Source organism: Amia ocellicauda, chromosome 20 (genome assembly GCF_036373705.1).
Source record: "Amia ocellicauda isolate fAmiCal2 chromosome 20, fAmiCal2.hap1, whole genome shotgun sequence".
NCBI classification, from domain to species: domain Eukaryota; kingdom Metazoa; phylum Chordata; class Actinopteri; order Amiiformes; family Amiidae; genus Amia; species Amia ocellicauda.
This window is the reverse complement of record NC_089869.1, coordinates 6061158-6075471: the sequence shown is the minus strand read 5'-3', so window position 1 is coordinate 6075471 and position 14314 is coordinate 6061158. Positions and strand designations below refer to the sequence as shown.

Below are 14314 nucleotides of genomic sequence, written 5' to 3'. Positions count from 1 at the left end.
TTGTGTAGCTGATGAGCACCTTTGAAAGACCTGACACAACAAATACAATGTCAGATGAAATCCTATTCAATACAAGACACTGAACCGGTGACTCTGAGATGTTTATTAAAGTGGATTGTGGCACATGTATGGAGGGGAAATGTGTGTTTTCTCCCAACCTAATAAACTCAGAGGTCGAGCCACAAACCTTGCACATACAGGTGTTTATTTCACTTAGGTATCGAAGGAAAAACACATGAAATTAAAATTCTAACAAAAACAAAAAACTAGGTCAATGTATACAAGGTGGTGCAGCTGGGAAGGTTTAATCCGCCGATCCGCCAATAACTGTCCTAATTATCATTGCAGAACTCGCTCTTTGTTTATACTTTGGTTGAAGATGTCTTTCTGATTCTACAGTCTTTGTAATAAATATTTAATCATACACATATTTTCATCAAAAAGCAAAAAGGAGAAAGTGATGAATGTACTGTAATGCCTGTAGGCATTCCTATAGAGCAGATAAATGAGTGACTCGTTTTAACGAAGAGCTCGTTTTTTGGTTCTCTGTCAGAAACCAAGGGCAGTCTTGAACAATAAACTCTGGGACACACTAGTTCAAATTTCCAGCTTTATTTTTCATCTGTGATCAAAGCAAAGGGAAAGCTCAACCTTTTTTTTTTTTTAAGAAAACATTATAGGTGTAATTCTGTTTTTTCCTGGTTTGTTTGTTTGTTTGTTTTTTGATGTTAATATGAAATACACGGATAAACAAACAACATACACCCACATACACAAACACTAAGAATATTCATGTTGCTTCAGCAGTTCAAAGCTCTATTTACTCACCTTTAATGCTTAATTTTTGCATTAAGTTTTATAAAATTGTTCTTGTTGAGTGCCCGTTGGGGGTTTCCCTGAGAAAAACTTGAAAGACCAAGTGTCTTTTGTATGTGTCTCTGGGGCAATTTTTGTGTATAGTTCACACTCTAATGTCTGTTAATTGACATTATCTGTCTAACACTATCTTAAAGTAATTTAGTCTCTCTGAGGTAATATGCATTTTTCAGACCATATATACAGTGAGGGAAAAAAGTATTTGATCCCCTGCTGATTTTGTACGTTTGCCCACTGACAAAGAAATGATCAGTCTATAATTTTAATGGTAGGTGTATTTTAACAGTGAGAGACAGAATAACAACAAAAAAATCCAGAAAAACACATTTCAAAAAAGTTATAAATTGATTTGCATGTTAATGAGGGAAATAAGTATTTGACCCCTTCGACTTAGTACCTGGTGGCAAAACCCTTGTTGGCAATCACAGAGGTCAGTCGTTTCTTGTAGTTGGCCACCAGGTTTGCACACATCTCAGGAGGGATTTTGTCCCACTCCTCTTTGCAGATCCTCTCCAAGTCATTAAGGTTGCGAGGCTGACGTTTGGCAACTCGAACCTTCAGCTCCCTCCACAGATTTTCTATGGGATTGAGGTCTGGAGACTGGCTAGGCCACTCCAGGACCTTAATGTGCTTCTTCTTGAGCCACTCCTTTGTTGCCTTGGCTGTGTGTTTTGGGTCACTGTCATGTTGGAATACCCATCCATGACCCATTTTCAATGCCCTGGCTGAGGGAAGGAGGTTTTCACCCAAGATTTGACGGTACATGGCCCCGTCCATCGTCCCTTTGAGGCGGTGCAGTTGTCCTGTCCCCTTAGCAGAAAAACACCCCCAAAGCATAATGTTTCCACCTCCATGTTTGATGGTGGGGATGGTGTTCTTGGGGTCATTCCTCCTCCTCCAAACACAGCGAGTTGAGTTGATGCCAAAGAGCTCGATTTTGGTCTCATCTGACCACAACACTTTCACCCAGTTCTCCTCTGAATCATTCAGATGTTCATTGGCAAACTTCAGACGGGCCTGTACATGTGCTTTCTTGAGCAGGGGGACCTTGCGGGCGCTGCAGGATTTCAGTCCTTCACGGCGTAGTGTGTTACCAATTGTTTTCTTGGTGACTATGGTCCCAGCTGCCTTGAGATCATTAACAAGATCCTCCCGTGTAGTTCTGGGCTGATTCTTCACCGTTCTCATGATCATTGAAAATCCACGAGGTGAGATCTTGCATGGAGCCCCAGACCGAGGGAGACTGACAGTTATTTTGTGTTTCTTCCATTTGCGAAAAATCGCACCAACTGTTGTCACCTTCTCACCAAGCTGCTTGGCGATGGTCTTGTAGCCCATTGCAGCCTTGTGTAGGTCTACAATCTTGTCCATGACATCCTTGGACAGCTCTTTGGTCTTGGCCATGGTGGAGAGTTTGGAATCTGATCGATTGATTGCTTCTGTGGACAGGTGTCTTTTATACAGGTAACGAGCTGAGATTAGGAACACTCCCTTTAAGAGAGTGCCCCTAATCTCAGCTCGTTACCTGTATAAAAGACACCTGGGAGCCAGAAATCTTGCTGATTGATAGGGGGTCAAATACTTATTTCCCTCATTAACATGCAAATCAATTTATAACTTTTTTGAAATGCGTTTTTCTGGATTTTTTTGTTGTTATTCTGTCTCTCACTGTTAAAATACACCTACCATTAAAATTATAGACTGATAATTTCTTTGTCAGTGGGCAAACGTACAAAATCAGCAGGGGATCAAATACTTTTTTCCCTCACTGTATATATATATATATATACACTCACCTAAAGGATTATTAGGAACACCTGTTCAATTTCTCATTAATGCAATTATCTAATCAACCAATCACATGGCAGTTGCTTCAATGCATTTAGGGGTGTGGTCCTGGTCAAGACAATCTCCTGAACTCCAAACTGAATGTCTGAATGGGAAAGAAAGGTGATTTAAGCAATTTTGAGCGTGGCATGGTTGTTGGTGCCAGACGGGCCGGTCTGAGTATTTCACAATCTGCTCAGTTACTGGGATTTTCACGCACAACCATTTCTAGGGTTTACAAAGAATGGTGTGAAAAGGGAAAAACATCCAGTATGCGGCAGTCCTGTGGGCGAAAATGCCTTGTTGATGCTAGAGGTCAGAGGAGAATGGGCCGACTGATTCAAGCTGATAGAAGAGCAACTTTGACTGAAATAACCACTCGTTACAACCGAGGTATGCAGCAAAGCATTTGTGAAGCCACAACACGTACAACCTTGAGGCGGATGGGCTACAACAGCAGAAGACCCCACCGGGTACCACTCATCTCCACTACAAATAGGAAAAAGAGGCTACAATTTGCACAAGCTCACCAAAATTGGACAGTTAGGACTGGAAAAATGTTGCCTGGTCTGATGAGTCTCGATTTCTGTTGAGACATTCAGATGGTAGAGTCAGAATTTGGCATAAACAGAATGAGAACATGGATCCATCATGCCTTGTTACTACTGTGCAGGCTGGTGGTGGTGGTGTAATGGTGTGGGGGATGTTTTCTTGGCACACTTTAGGCCCCTTAGTGCCAATTGGGCATCGTTTAAATGCCACAGCCTACCTGAGCATTGTTTCTGACCATGTCCATCCCTTTATGACCACCATGTACCCATCCTCTGATGGTTACTTCCAGCAGGATAATGCAGCATGTCACAAAGGTCGAATCATTTCAAATTGGTTTCTTAAACATGACAATGAGTTCACTGTACTAAACTGGCCCCCACAGTCACCAGATCTCAACCCAATAGAGCATCTTTGGGATGTGGTGGAACGGGAGCTTCGTGCCCTGGATGTGCATCCCACAAATCTCCATCAACTGCAAGATGCTATCCTATCAATATGGGCCAACATTTCTAAAGAATGCTTTCAGCACCTTGTTGAATCAATGCCACGTAGAATTAAGGCAGTTCTGAAGGCGAAAGGGGGTCAAACACAGTATTAGTATGGTGTTCCTAATAATCCTTTAGGTGAGTGTATATATATATATATATATATATATATATATATATATATATATATATATATATATTTCTTCTAAAGCTAATAATTGTAATTATGGAATTTGTTTGGTGTTTTATTTTTCAACATGAAAACAAAAATGCTTTCTGGTGGTGTAGGTATGATAAGATAGCATAATAGAAATTCTATTTCCTAATAGAAAAAGAAGAAACTTCAATTTGTACTTGTAAGCAATTGGATCTTTTGAATTCATCACTTCCATGAGCTTCCAAACATTAAGCAGTCCGTATAGAAGAAACAAAAAGATGTTTCCCTGATATGAAAGATTTATTCTAACCTGGGGACAGAAACTTACTTTCTCATCATCAGTCGCTTTGACACATGAAATATTCTGAAGAATGTTCTTACAGAGAACCTAATGTCTCTCATGATCTGTCACTTGATCTGGATCTACATTTTATAGTTATAGACTGATTATATTTTGCAGTGCTTTTGATCAGATTTTTCCCTATGTGTTTTATGCTGTAACTTCAAGCCTAATTTCGGCATCTCACTGTATGTTCAATACTTGATGTAAATGTCTTGTGATACTAAAAGGTTGGATAGCATGTAATTCTATGGTTTGTTAAAGTATATTTGATTAAAAAAACATATATTTATATATGTTGGCAGTCCAGCAAACAAATTGAAGACATGCAATTTTCTCTAGGTTTGTGAGCAGCAAGATGCATTGAGTTGACAGGAGCTTGTATCACCGTGAAGTAATGCTCTTAAAATGTATTTTACCTTTAGGTCAAAAATGGGCTTAGACAAGGAGCCTGGGCTAATTCACCTGGAAACCAGTGTTTCAGAAACACGTAAGTAATTTCCTCCGGAGGATACAGCTCAGCTGTGTCATATATTATTTTTTTTGTTGGCGTACAACAGCGCACACCACCATAATGCAGCAGGTAACAGGGATAACAGGTAGGGATGTGAAAAATGCCTACATTTAATCAAGACTGGACAGCTGTCCTTTTTATTTGTATTTATTTATTTAGACTTCAGACAGAGCATACATAAGGACAGGACTGCCTCAACAAGCACTCGAGCGCCTGAGTAATTAAAGGGCAGCCAAGTCAGTCACCATGGTGCAGACAGCAATATAGTTTAATCCTGGCTGCCTGCATCTCTATTTATATTCCCCAAGATTAGCAGTCGGGTTTATAGAGGCTGTAGGTGAGGAAGCAAAACTGTCAAGATAGCTGAGTGCTACTTGGACATGCTGCAAACAGAGCCAGACTGTTCCTCATCATTTAGTCATGCTCGGAGGCTTGTAGAGCACCAGTAGGCACTTTTCCTATGACTGAATTTACAACATATTGGGAATCCATAGCTGTATGACATGCTGTTATTTCAGTGTGGCGAAAGTGAGCCCTGACTCTGGGTGACCTGTAAGTTTGGGGTGAGATGCATTTATTGAATAATTTCAAAACGGTGCTGCCCAGTGCTGTGGGCAATGTTGTGTGTAATGTTGCCTTCTGTGTAATGTATTTATTTCTGTTGAAATATTTATAGTTTACAATTCAAGATGTGTTTTGAAAAAATTAAGTATTATTGTGCTTTTGACAGTAGTTCATATTTAATTGTAGTCAATGGTTCTGAATGTTAAAGCTTCCATTTGAGTATAACATTATAAATATAATATAATATATTATATAATAATATAATATTATGATATGTGGCCACTGTGTATATATAAGAATATATATTTGTTCTATTGTCTTAAGGTGTCAGATGACACCCAAGCATTTGTTTTAGAGTGTCAAGGCAATGCTAATCTGATATTAGATATAATGATAATTCCCTTTGGTTTGGTTTATTCTGCATAATGGTTTTCCGAAGAACTAGACTGTCCTTAAATTCACCATTATATCTATGGTAACAATAGTCAGATTTAAGAAATGCTTCATCAATTTCAATTCTGGATAAGCCTGATATGGTTTGACCATCATATTAACCACTCTGCATTGGCATTACAGTATATATTGTCACCCTCCTACTGTGTAGTACTGTTTATAAAGTGTGGTTATACTGCAGTGTGGCACATAGTACACCCCCCTCATACACTGTAAGTGACACTATCTCCTTTGTAAGAGAGTCACCATTGATCAGCTGCTTCATGAGGAACAGGCACACAGTTAGCTGAAGCTAACACACTGGGACTTTTGTTTATTATTTTTCTACCTTCTGCACTGGAATTGGAAGTGTTGGGGGGGGGGGGCGCAATTGGCCTTTCTGATTCTCTGCTGTGGTGCTGACAGTTTATTGATGCAATTAATGTAAGCCCCTGATTGAATGTCAGTGAAGGCTGCCCTCCTTTAGGTTAATATGATGATTCATGCGATATCTGTTGCAGAAGCTCAATATGTCACCTGCAAGCTTCAGAACTGCTCGGAGGCCAACAAAGGCAAACCATTTCCAGGATACATTGACCCCAATTCCCTGGTGGTTCAGGATGAGTATGTGTTTGTTCAGGTATGTAATTGCCAGGTATGAGGTGATGGAAAAAAAAGAAATGCTGTGAACTAGATAAGCTTAAATTTAGCTTGGCAGAGAGGACAGCCTAGGCCGTATCCATCCATACCCCCCGCTACACACACACACAAACACACTCTCCTCTACAGCCACTTAAGGTCAATCCAATTGGGAACAGTTGTCACCCAGGTAAACACCTTTGTTGCCCATCATTTTAACTAATTAAATACCCTGTAGGCAGGCGGGCTGTGGCCTCAGCACAAAAGGAGTGAACAAAGATTGTTTGACATTGAAGGGCACCAGAACCAGCATGGCAGATGGAACGTGCAATTAGAGACTAAATAGCACAGCCTTCAACTCAGACCGGACTGAAGAACTTAGCTGAGACTTTGGGGTTTAGTGAGACCCCCGCCTGCAGATCATTCTTGGCACATCCCCACCCTTAATTGTGTTGTCACTTGAGGATGTGCTTCAGCATTAGCACCTGCCCATTGTACTGTAATTGTAACCTTTTGAGATTGACAGCCTCTAGCCCCATCTGCCTTCATTTGCTCAGGTTTCTAGCAACATATTGATTGTGAAATGTAACCCAAAAGGATGCTAATAGAGACACTAGGCTTTTTTGTTGTTTGCTTGTGTTTAATAAGTTGCAGTATTTGCTTTGGTAAAACTTGGAATTAAAGTGAAATGATGGAATGGAAGAACAGAGCCACTACTAGATTAATTATTCTCCCGTGGTATTGAAAGATTAAAAATGTTTACAGAGATTTAGGAAGTAAATGAGTTGTGCCAGCTAAATTGTTATGTATGTGGCAATTGCTGATCTAGTCATTCAATGAGCCACTTTTTCACAGACAAATGTAATTGTTTTATTAGTATAGGAAAGCCATAATTGAAGTCTCTTACACTCCATTTTATTTCCCTTCACAGAAATTCCTTCAACCTATCATTTTGTGTTTAGTGTGCAATTGTACAGGTCCACTCAGTGGTATAAAGTGCCATCAAATTAGAAACCCCAAATTAGTACTATTCCTGAAAATATTCTGTTATTAAAAAAATCTGTGGCCTTTAATCATTGGGGTAGATGCACTGTACAATTGATAGACTGCAGACTGGGTGTGGGGTGAATTCTTTATAAATGGGCAATGATTGTAGCTAACAACTTGCCCCTTTTTACAAGATTTGTTCCTTGTCATGATTCCTTTTTCAGAACTTCCAGAAACTCTCATTAAAAAAATCATATGTAGTCTTACTTGGTTTTTCATGTTATACTTATTAATTTTATTAGTAGCTGAAGGGTTATCCTGTTTCCTTGAATTTCAAAGAAATAAAACTGAGTGCTATAGAGAACAAGTTGGAAACCTGCCTGCAGAATGCATTAATTATAAAACTTCGAAGCCTCGACTTTGAGGACTGAAAGTAACAATTTTATTTCCCCCTTCCTTTCCCATAGGCATATTCCATTTCAACGTTTATTTTTTAGATGTGCAGGATTTTCCATTACACAATTCTCACCTTTTAACGTTCATTGTTTTGTTTGAGACAAAGATGACACCTGTTAATTGCATTATTATTCTGGGGGGTGAGGCTGGGGAGCTCAACTGTTTAATTTGACAATTCACTTTTTTTTTTCAATTAAATTATGAATTTTGAATCATAAAAATACCACAGTCTCACATCATGTCAAATCATGCATGATTGAAGTATCTGATACATGCTCTGACATTAATATTCACCGCCATTTAATCTGATGCTTGGATTTACTGGACATATTTCGATTTCTGGAGTCTTGTGAAAGCTAGCTTCCAGCAAATGCAAAACAAAATGTAACTTTTAAAGGTTCAAATGAATAGTTTTCGGCTTAACATAAAGAGCTTAAGAGAAGCACTTTAGTTTATTATGGTGATTTATTCACATCTTAAAAACAAGCATTGAAAAGAAGATAGACTTATAAGACTTAAAATGTATGCTAAATATACACACACAGTGTATAAAACCAGCTTTTTCAGAATTTGAATTACTCAGCTAGGACTGTCCATTTTTGTTAATACTCGTCTTTTTAATATTACATTTTAAAAATTCTAAAATACATTTTGAATAATAGTTTAACAATTATAAGTAAGTCACCAAACTAATTTGACTTTTTTGTGTTTGTTTGATTTTGGATTGAGTTTTTATTGTAAATAGATTAAACCTCTTCCGTTTTTGAATATATTATGTACAGAAATTGAAAATAAGCATGCACTTAAGACAAGGATTTGCTCATAGGAAATTGCCTATGGTTGACAGATCACAGTCACAAGAACTAGTTGTTTTATTTAATTGCTACATGTATCATGTAAATACAGACTTTTGAAGCAGTTAATTATAGTTAACATCTTTCATCTGACAATCAATATCACTGCAGCCTTACGTTTCAGAGTGCTAAGAAAAGTCTACCAATAATTTAATGCTCGAGAATAACCTCAGGTTGCAATTACTCACATATGCTGATTGGGTGTGCTATCAATATTTACAGCCTTGGACAATTTAAAAACAGTTCTTAGGGATTCAATGGACATGAGTCAAATGTTTCTTCCCCGCAGATAAACTCTCACTCAGAGAGAATTTTATTGTTGCTTGTTTGTTTGTTTTAATTGCAGGTGTCAACAGGCGGCAGGCCAGTTTATTATGTGTCTTACAAAAGAGAAGCCTTTGCACCAATGAAGCTACCAAAGTACACTTTACCTAAGGTGAGGAATTGACACTGATATCTTCACTGACAGAGCCGAAGCCCACACAGCTGAGATGAATACAGCAGGACTCTCAGGCCTGACCTTTCAACTCCTTTGACCCCTGTATGTGGTTGAGAATGTGCCTTACTACTAGCACCTCTTTCAAATGCCTCTTTCACTGAGGACTCCCTGTACCGAAACACGGAGCAATCTGATCCTTCCAGACTGAGTTTTATCAGCATGGTTCCAGAATAGATTGCAGGGATTACTAGAGAAATATGTTCCAGGCGACTAGCGATCAGTCTGAGTTGGATAGCAATTTGCCAAGCACCTGCGCTTGCCAAGCAGACGTATGGAATTCAAAGGTAATGAGGATATTACCTCCTTCTTGAAATAGATTATCTAGTTTCATGGAACTGTTGCAAATTAGCTTGGATCTTAAAAGGGGAATATCATTAAGCCCATCACACAAAAGCTGGTCTTCGGACTGAAAACGGAGCAGATTGTTTTCCCTACAGGAATTATAAAAATAAGAAAATGAATCTGCATTTCCCTATCTTTGTCTTATTCCACCCTATAACTATTCCGTAAATCTACAGTGTATTCAGTAAGTAGATAACACAGTTTCCTAATGGTATTATTTTCCAGGACATGCATGTAATCAGCACAGATGAGAACCGCGTGGTTGCTGCTGTGCAAGAGTGGAATCAGAACGACACGTATAACCTGTATGTGTCAGAGGCCCGAGGCGTTTTCTTCACTCTGGCCCTGGAGAACGTCATGAGTAGCATTGGACCAGAAGGCAACATCATGATTGATCTCTACGAGGTATGTAGCACTATAAGCCGGTTAAGCCTGGCCACTTGTGCCTTCGCACGGCCATCTGTGTGAAGTGCTTTGGAAAGGGTTGGCCAAGATCTGAAGAGAAGCCTGCATGGATTGCGATGTTGACACGCCGCTAAGCTGTGTCACGCTGGGTAATTCCCGCTCTTGGATGGGTGAGATCACAGGCGGCTCGTTTCGATGATTTGTTGCACTGTAACATCAAAGGCTCCATTCGTTTCTGAGTACCTAGAATCTGTGGTTGGAAGCGGGGTCTTTGACATGATTAAGCCCAGGATGTGTCTGCCATGTTGAATGATTCCAAACCTAAAGGTTGAAAAGCCTGGTCACAAAATGTAGTGTATACATGGTCAGAACTTTAGCTTTGTTGTTTATTAACCTGTCTAATTTAAATTCATTGTGCTTCGGTAAATTGATGGGGATTCTTAACGAAACTTAATTACTCTAGGGACACAGACAAACGGAGACAGCACTGCTGATGTAACATTCAACTTGTCTGCAGTACACTCTTTGTATTTTTTATATATATATAAATATGCTTTAATTGTAATCTAAATATCACATTTATATAATTGTGATAGATATGTTCAGAAAAGGGTTTCTCCATGCTTTTAAGAACGAGATCAATTTAAAAATTGAAACACATTAGATTAACTTTATTTATGGTTTTGCTTTAAGGCCCGCAGAATGAAATGTATTGCTTCATGCTGTTTTGTAAGAAGATACTTATTTTATATAAACCCTTAATCACCATGGTTACCTTTATTAAACTCTTTTGATATTGGTTGTCTGAGTTTTCTTAACAAGGAAAAATTATGCACTATAAGATGTGCAGAATTTATTAAGTTATGTTCAGGACTGATTAATGTTAGTCTGAGAAAAAAGACATTAAGAGACACTTAAATATGAAATACTGAGAGTTTTGAAGTCAAGGAAGATGTATCGACTGCACAGTCATGCAATCATTTGTGAAGAGCAGGCAATGTTGTTTGGTTCTCAACCTGTTTTGCTAAAGTGTAATAGAAGAAAAATAAAGACTTGTATGATACCTCTGATAATTATTTGTACATAAGGTGTAGGAACTGCCCATTTATCTTAGTTTCAGTCAGGAAATATACAGTAACCTCCAAATATATTCACACCCATGATGAAGTTTAACACACATTTGCACTCAATATAATCCAATCGAAATAAATCAAAGAGTAAAGGGTAAAGTGATCAATGTCATATCTGTCAAAAATATTTACATTTATTTTTAAATACACAAATTCCAAATGTATTAAAACCCAGTATTATGTGAATCCTACTTTGGCTTTGAAAGCATGCAGTTGAAACTTCCTGTAGTCTTTTAAATAGGTGCATCAACCTCTCAGGGGGGTAATCCACCACTTCTTCTTTCTGAATCTCTCAGGCTCCTCCAGGTTGTGCAGCTAGTTTTTTTTTCTAATAGATCCACCTATACATTTTATAATGGGTATAATGTTCTTAAAAAAAAAAAAGTTTGTATCAAAAAAGAAGCTTGTATTCATCAAGAAGCATTAACTGGCATCAACTGGCACCATGATTTGCGTTTGGATAAAACAAAAACTAAGCATTTTGGACCGACCAGAAAGCTATATACAAGATATAATTTTAAGTGTTCATCATACAACTGTTATTCAGTCACTTATCCTCACTGAATGTTAAAATGGAGTCCTGGTACGCAGGAGATTGAAATACGATTCTTTATTATCTGTTTGGGGATTTTGAAAAATGTCTTGCTGAGTGCAGCAGCAGATTCACTTTAGTCTTGAGCTGTATGTACTTGTTACCTGTTATGAACACCTTGAGACATTAATCAAGACAATTTCTGAAGATAGCTTTTTCTGACGTTTGTATTTTGAGAGGAATTGCTTTTTTCCCTGACAGTTGCAGTTGGTATTATAGAGAAGGCCAGTCCTCCTACCAGTACAAATCTCACCCCTGCAAAGATTAGCATTAGATTCCTTTGTCTACAAGTTTCTAAAACTATAACCTACCTGTACTGCCTTCAGTTTGTTAGACCGCTTGCAGTGTGAAGAAATGAAACAGATATTGCTTATTTGAACAAAGCAAGTATACATAAATAAATAAATAGCATGATCATAGCATTCATTTTGAGCTTGATTCATAGATAAAATATCAGAACAATTATTACATGTGGCAACACATTGAAACCTTGAACTTTGCATTAGATTACACTTGTCAAAATACTTTTACAACTGAGCTCTTCTGATTAGATACAATGGGGAGTGACAATGGAATGAATGTTTCAATGCCCTATTGTGTGTGTATTAATACATTTCTATTGTTGTGATTATTTGTATTTGTATTATTATTTAATGTCATTATTCTCTGATGTGTTTATTTGGGGTTTCTGGATACTTAAAAAAACTTTCAACATTTGGAAACTTTTCCTTTTTTACAGAATTTAGCCCATCAGTATATACAACCTTACATTAACTGCATTTAATTTAAATATTTGAAGAGAATGGCAATCATTTTGGTAATAGTCAGTAGTAAATATTTTAGGGACATCAGACCTTTGAATATTCCCCTAAGAATTGTATATGTTGATCAATAATCATCATATTACTAAAATCCCACCAACATACTAGGCTTTATGAATTAATACTAATGGTCCATTGGGTTTTACATGTTAGACAGAGCATTCACTAAATTTCTTTTCTTATTTTGTCTGAAAGCTATTGCCCTCAAAGCACTTGAAAAACATCAGCATTACCTTGGCATTGAAGTCAGCCCTGGACTAGTGGATAAAAGCCTCTGTTTCTGATTTTTGCTTTTTTGCAGAGATGGAGAAATATGTGTGGATTATGTAATACTTGCCTTAATGGGTATTGTGCTTTTCACTAATGGGGTTTTATGACCTTATGTATTCTGTGTAGTGCAAAGATATCTTGTGTGCTTACAGTGATTTGGGAAGTTTTACAGTTTTATTGCAACTAAATTCAGCACTGATGTTTTGCTCAGATTTTTTGAATATATGCTATGGCTTATGGGAGACTCTGTATATCTTCTGTATGTACCTGTTATAGAACATAGACAATAGTGTTTTCTATTGGCCTTTTTCTCTTAGTTTCGGATCCATTTCTTTAGCTCCTCATTACAATGCTATAGGTGACACCTGGCATACAAACATGTCTGTACCTATGAAAGTCCCCCTCTGCATACCAAGCACTAAAGATTGAATTCTGCTCCTGTTCTTAATTTCCAAACCTGCCACAGTGATTTTATTTATTTCACCTCCTATTCAGTTTGAACTGTTGGTGATAGATACATTTTTCAGCTTTTTCCATTTTTCCTAGGTAGCAGGGATAAAAGGAATGTTCTTGGCGAACAAGAAGCTTGAAAACCAAGTGAAGACCCACATCACGTACAACAAGGGCCGAGACTGGCGTCTGCTGCAGGCCCCGTCCGCGGACCTGAGGGGGAACGACGTCCACTGCGTTCTGGTCAGTTTGCTCTCTGTCAGGCTTCTCATTTGAACCCCGTCGAATGCTGACTGATGTGGATGCTGCTCATCAGTAAAGCTTCAAATCTAAAGGTCATGAATTTGATTTCGTCAACTTGCCCAACTTCATATATAAAGGGTAGTGCCAATCGAATAATTAAATCCTTGAATTGCCTGCCTCTTGGAGTACTTTGTATAGTGATAGGTCTAAAAAGGAAAGATGTTGTCTGGGCTTCACATTTTCTATTCAGAAGTAATATGGATCTCCAGTGGCTGATGCAGACTTTTTAACCTACAGTCACAAATAAGGATAACTGGATTACTTGTGTTAGCTAGCTAGTCAGACTTCATCTCCCAAGACATGCTGGCTTACAAGCTGGCTTTATTAGTACCAACCTGTAAACACTGGAAAACCAAAACGTGATAGAAATCCCCAATAGGAAATCTGTTTCCTGAAAGCCATGAACCAACATTGAGCTCCCTTGACTTAACACAACAGTGGTCACTTTTTTTATATATCAGCAATAACTAAATATAGGATAGTGAACCAATGCAACCATGAAATAAATCTGCTTTGTAATGGACATTTTAATTCTGTTTTTTAGCCTATTGAAATTAAGTAAACAGTCTAATTTTAAAGTAAATACTGTGTGAGTATATGTGAGTATGTGTTGAGTTAGGGGGGGCAATTAAGTTGTTTCAAGTGGAAGCTTAAAGAGAACAATATAACTATCAAACAACCATGCATTTCAATGTATAAATGTTTCAAGTTAGAGAGACCTGGCAGCTTGATGGGAACTAAAAACATGAAACCTTTCTAGGTTAGTTTCTAATTAGGTACCTACTACAATTTTGATGCTTGTTGACTGATTGATCCTGA

At 38.0% G+C, this 14314-nt stretch overlaps 1 protein-coding gene across 2 annotated transcripts in view; it reads left to right on the top strand.

Annotated features, from left to right (window-relative positions):
* LOC136715722 (VPS10 domain-containing receptor SorCS1) overlaps positions 1 to 14314 on the top strand; it is a 193489-nt gene that overhangs the window by 147728 nt on the left and 31447 nt on the right. For both annotated transcript variants that reach the window (XM_066693092.1, XM_066693093.1), the window contains exons 6-10: positions 4663 to 4727; positions 6269 to 6387; positions 9030 to 9119; positions 9750 to 9929; positions 13289 to 13435. In XM_066693092.1, coding sequence (XP_066549189.1) covers positions 4663 to 4727; positions 6269 to 6387; positions 9030 to 9119; positions 9750 to 9929; positions 13289 to 13435 — 601 coding nt within the window. The remainder of the gene's footprint in view (positions 1 to 4662; positions 4728 to 6268; positions 6388 to 9029; positions 9120 to 9749; positions 9930 to 13288; positions 13436 to 14314) is intronic.